Source organism: Sinohyriopsis cumingii, chromosome 17 (genome assembly GCF_028554795.1).
Source record: "Sinohyriopsis cumingii isolate HCF-2022 chromosome 17, ASM2855479v2, whole genome shotgun sequence".
NCBI lineage: Eukaryota > Metazoa > Mollusca > Bivalvia > Unionida > Unionidae > Sinohyriopsis > Sinohyriopsis cumingii.
The window spans coordinates 115,555,338-115,561,337 of record NC_142977.1 but is presented as its reverse complement, the minus strand read 5'-3'; the positions used below and the strand labels follow the sequence as shown (position 1 = coordinate 115,561,337).

The following is a 6,000-nucleotide window of genomic DNA, read 5'->3' as shown; positions in this document are numbered from 1 at the left end:
ACTATGCTTATACATGTCACTAATGACATCAATCGAAGTTTTAAAATATTCCCATACATTAGAAGGATAGCCGTTCTTATCTATAACCTACCCACTACTTTATGAGAGTATAACTTAATCTCAATACACATGATCTGAACGTCATGATATCCTAAGTTCGAATCATTCAGACGTTTGCTACTTAACGTTATTGGAACGTATACCATGATGCCGCTTCTATGAGAGTTTCTGTTGTGTATAAAATATTCTTTAAAACCATCGAGTTTTTAAACCATCCATATAGATGCTAGAATTTAAATGTGCTTCTCTATAGCAAACAAATTGACAAATCTGCAGCTGCATTTTCCAAATAATCAAGTTTCTCTTGGATGCTCCTAACATTTAAATCAAGTCAAGAAATTTCATTATCCTCTGGATAGTTTCAGTATCTCCACACAAAATCAATAAGAGTGAAATCAATATATCATGGAATATTCATGATACGTTTCAGTACAGCAAACGCGTATACTTGTATTAAAATCATATTTCGGGACCAATTTGTGTCGTTTATTTTCATGCCTTTACCACTGAATAAAAAGGAACGATACTTTCAATACCCCGATTGAGATTCTGTACTGCATAATGGAGTTATCCGGAACGATTAACAGGTTAATTAATGTCATGCCTATTCTCCATTGGAGTACTCGCACTTAGACAAGATATCCACAAATCAATATAAACTTCTAAATGTACAACACTGTGGTACTGACGGTGTGCCCGGTGAAAGAGAAAAAAATCAAAATAGAGAAAGAGATGAATAAATCATTAAATGAGAATATGTTTCAAAGTTTTTCTATATATGGACGTATGCCAATGTTTCAGTAGAATGGACATATATGGTAACAGTTAAATGTACAACATTAGTCAGACTTAGATAAGATGTGTCTAAGATGTTATTGACACGGCGTCTGAACCAGTCATAATAAATTATATGTGTTAGACAAGGTGCAATCGTAATAAATGGTATGTTTTAAACCTGGTGCAGGTTTGGCAAAAACATTCCAGATTATTGTATCTGTGTAATAAACAAAGCTGACTATAAATTGTAACCTTGAGTTTACCTAACATTTTGTTTTTCACATTATTTTTATTAATCATTTGTTTAAATTAATGGACTTATGCATAATGAATAGGGGTTGTTTAGTTCGAGTGTGTGTGTAGTGTGACTGCACATAAGATAGCTGGAACCGGATTGGATTGGTTTTATGTGCTGACGTTGGAGAATTGCCAGTATTGCATAGTTGTTATTACAGGTTTCGTTCTATCTGGAGTTGCTTCAACATGCGTTTATTAATTTTAGGAATTAGTGATTGACAGCCTAATTTCTCATCTTAATATGTTTTGTTACCACTTGGTGGTGGTGGTGGTACCGAGTTGAAGATATGTCGATTAGTTTCTAGGGACTTCATAGAGCCCTTGTCACTGATTTTATTCAAGACTTTCGGCTTTTGGATTCAATCCTGATTGATGTATTTTTCAGAGTCGGAGACAATAACGTTAGAAGATGTGTGCCAAGGGCCATTTTTGCGTTTCTATGTTCCCTGTGTCTGCTGATGAGATCTCGTAGTGTTGTTGTAGTTTATGTTGGACCCATGCTGTGTCTTTCTATCCCTGCTAGAGCTCTCGTCGTCCATATTCTGAAGTCATCAATCTTATTAATCGTCCGCTCTCGACTTCTCTAAGTGATTTTCCTAACGATGATTTTTTGGTCCGATATGTCCTACCTAATCGCATAAAGATTCAAATGTTTGTATAATCGCTTCCAATCAAGTACATCTTTTATATTATCTTTTTGTTTTTCTTGATAATTACAAAATATAGCCAAAGCTGCTCCAAATTCCCTTTGATGATGTTTTTAAGTGAATTTTTTATGACAGACGTTTGATGTGTGATAATATGTTAATCACCGTTGACAAGGATTACCAAAAAATACATTTCAAATAATTAAAACCCATTCAGAGTCCTAAATTAGACATCGATATCGATTTTATAAAATTAGATATTTGTTTCTTTGAAAATGTTTATTTCATCCTAATTGCTAAAAGTTAGTAAAAAGCCCCGTACCTTGGCATCGTAATGTTTCTGAGGGAATAAGAAAAAGAAAAAGTTACCACTTTCGAAATAAGTATCTGGAACTAGAAAAATCGTGAAATGCAAATGATTTTTGTGGCTAAATCCTGACCGAAAGTCTAATATTCCAAAAGAGTGCATCGGATTCATTTTGCCTATATCTGTTTTTTGACGAAATTATAGGTATAAAAATGTTTGAGAGACTGAATTAGAATTGACATACAGATTTCTCCGTTTGACATAGTGCCCGACAGTTCATCAATCAAGCTTTAAAAAAAAGCTCAGTGATGGTTATTGATAATTCTGATTAAAGTTCACAGAGATCTTTGCTCATCTAATCATGTTTTAATGGTCAACGTAATAGTTGTATGCATATCATAAATATTTATATTCTTCCGTTCAATCCATTAGCTCCGATTGAAAATGTATAACACAGGAGTTTTAACACAGGATGGACGAAGATAAAAAAATCCATGTTGCACATACCTGTCGCACATATATGTCTAGTGACTACTGTATTAACTTCACACACGTATACTCACATAATTTCATATGATGAGTTTGCCATTTTAGATGTGAAAGTACAAATATGTTCTTTCTGCGATAAGACGTACTGATTACGTATTTGTAATTTATTAAATACTCAAGCAAGTATAAACAAATCTACTAGTTTCGATCATTAGAATCCAGCCAATCGTAAACGAGCAGCATAGGTTTATCTGTTCAGAACTTTAGTTGTGCTCTCAGTTCGCTCCAGGTAATTCGATTCTTCAGAGCAGAGCTTGAAGGTTTGGTGGCGCTAGCAGTATCGGGTATGTATTTTAATTGCAGGAACAAAATTATGACGCTCTTGATTTCCTCACCACCATTTATCTGACAGTGACATCTTTAGTCTTCTTCCTTTATTGGCACTACCACTAAAACTAACAGTAGCACAACTGTTACTGATAATAATACTACTGTTGCTTCTCGAATGAACTTGAGCCCGAACAAATTTCCCGCTGGTTAATATTAACATTTGCATACGTGTTCTTTAATCTGACATGTTTAGAAAGAAAAAATTCAAGGTGGTACGATATATATTGATATTGATTAACTCTCACGAAATATCATCGGTCATCCAATCATTCTCTGCAAACATCCAATCTAAATGAAATTGTAATTGAAGAAAATTGTAAAATGTCATTGAAAATAAAACACAAATATCATAATGTTGATGCTGATTGTGATTATTTTTGCTGTCTTCGTTATTATTATTATTATTATTATTAATCGCAGCAGCAGCAGTAGTAATAGTAGATGTTGAAATTGTTGTTTCTGTTGTAGGTCATCGGCTCTTTAAGTTGTTTCATTATACCAGTAGCAACTACTGTTGCTGTTATTACGGCTATAATGATAGTTTTCAGGCTGGTAATCCAATGGAGCTTTTTTCCTTTATTAATTGTGTAACTTTCATTAAATATTATAATATATTCTTCAGAATACCGTAATTATTTAAACACTGTATTCTGCAATAAATCTGAAATGATAAATAGAGTAATCATTACTAATATATATTCCTATGAGTTGAAAATAATTAAAATACTATTTTCTAAAAAGTACATAACGTAAATCTTGTATTTAATTCAAGCATGTTTAACACGTTTTGACGTTCCTCGTTACATTTTATACACTTATCTGTCTTATATACAAGCTCCTAAAGAAATATGATTGACAAAAAATTTTAATTTTAAGTTTTATGCAGCTATATTTTTATGATAAAAAAATTGCATGTTAAGACAAATATTAGGATAACTCAGCTGGTGTATGGATAGAAGAATAACATTTTATCGAGAGACATACATATAGGAAGAAATAAACACCAACACTTATCTCCCTTTAATACATGATGGCGATATGAATTTATTTTCCGTTCAATATAACCTGCACACATGAGTTAGACTAAGAAGTTGTACAATATGTAAAAGTTAGAAGTAATGCTGTACAATAAGAATAACTTAGCAGATTGCTCTAATTCAAATAAAGCCACAATATTGCTCAAAGATGCATGGAAATTATTCAGTTCTTTCAACAGACTGATGTTTTAAAGGAAGACTTTGTGCCATCGAAATATGGTGGCAAAACAGTTCATTTTCGAAAACAGAAGGAAGAATCACCAAATGCGTACCTGAAATAAGGTCAACGCTAAACTCGCCAACAGCTTCAACTCGATCGGACAGTCTGGAAAGACCCTTGAAATGCTAAAACATCGCGTCGTCAAATTAAGTTTGGACTAGTAGTGAAGAACATTTTGGGAATTAATGAGTAAAGTAGTGACAGTATGACATCATGACATTATTATCAAGACGTATCTCTGTTCGAAACTTTAATGCCTCGAAACGAGGTCACTATTTAAATGCATCTGAGATGAAACTTTTAAGTAAGGAAATACTTAAGAACCAAATATGAACTGGATTATTTTTTAATTACATCTTACTTAAGAGGAAGAGGAATTCACGTACCATAATTCTGACACCCCATTGTACTAAATTAGATATAATATTTGTAACGTAAACAAAAGATGATGAGGCAACTATAAAATATAATTTGAGAGGTTGATCTATATGATATAACCCTAATCATATCCAGTCATAAAACTTGCTGTATTGTTGTAAAAATTGCTATTTATTTATTGCTACCTTTAATTCACCCTGTCAGTAGTTGAAGAAAATTTCTTTTAGAGCGATTTGTTCACTGTCTACAACTGTTAGTCTGTTTTTGACCGATTGCATATACGCTAAATCAATTTTTCATGTATTACTCCAGGGGTCTTGACTAAATCATTGCTAAGCGGTGTATGTATGCATATTTTAAGCCTTGAGATGCACACCCACTTATCCATCGAATGTAGTTTATATTAATCCATATATTACCATTATTGTTCTATCTATGGAGCTAGTACCAAGTAAATCGTTCAATTATTTCTATATTTTTGAAAATTATATATCCATTATAATTTGGTTTAATTGAGAATGTGTATGAGTGTCTTTGCTTTAAGCATAATAGCTTTGTTATTGTAAGATATATGCCATGCTTATATTGTTGGGTTTTTTTACAGTGTAAAGATAATCATGGCTACACAACCTGCAGTTGCGCTGACTTTGCTGATCATGCACATTTCTGCTGTTCTACTGTTGCTAGCTTTGGGAAGTGTAACCGGTATGATAGACATTCTCTGCATGTACATTCTTGCCTGCACATATACAGAACACGATGCGTGGTATTACGTGTTATATATATATATATATATATATATATATATATATATATATATATATATATATATATATATATATATATGTGTGTGTGTGTGTGTGTGTGTGTGTCTGTCTGTCTGTCTGTTTATGTATGTGAGCTTGTGTGTGTATAAGTGTGTATTGCAACAACAACAACAACATTAAACAAAGAAAACTCCACTAATATAACTATAAATGATTGGCCTAAAGAAATTATACAATATATAAATGCTCCAGTTACAGTATATCACAATTAATTCAATACAAATATATTTTCTTTACCGACATTCAGGCACAGACACCAAGAATAAAACAAATGTCTCTTTAAGACCGCCATGAAAGTACGACTAAGGTTGCTATCTAAGCATTAATGACCTGGAAGGATCAGAGCTTATTTTTTAAAAACGGCCTACTCTAAGAAGGATATCCCATTATTACAACTTGAAATAATCAGGAATCATAGAAATTTTGCGCACAAGTTTGTTAACTGCAAACTAAGATCAAATTCTTGCATAATTTAAACATTAGTGTTTCTGGAACATGCGTGGGTAAGGAACTTTTACCACGAAAACACTCTGTCCTGTTGCATAAATGTTGTAGATAGTATGTCTCGTCT

The 6,000-nt window shown here is 32.7% G+C and overlaps 1 protein-coding gene across 1 annotated transcript in view; it reads left to right on the top strand.

Moving 5' to 3' along the window:
• The first annotated feature begins 2,853 nt into the window (after window positions 1–2,853).
• The window catches only part of LOC149779710 (von Willebrand factor D and EGF domain-containing protein-like), a 55,519-nt gene continuing 52,372 nt past the window's right edge, over window positions 2,854–6,000 (top strand). Inside the window, exons 1-2 of the mRNA XM_089940563.1 lie at window positions 2,854–2,921; window positions 5,207–5,307. Of these exons, the coding sequence (XP_089796689.1) occupies window positions 5,220–5,307 (88 nt within the window). The 5' untranslated portion in view covers window positions 2,854–2,921; window positions 5,207–5,219. The remainder of the gene's footprint in view (window positions 2,922–5,206; window positions 5,308–6,000) is intronic.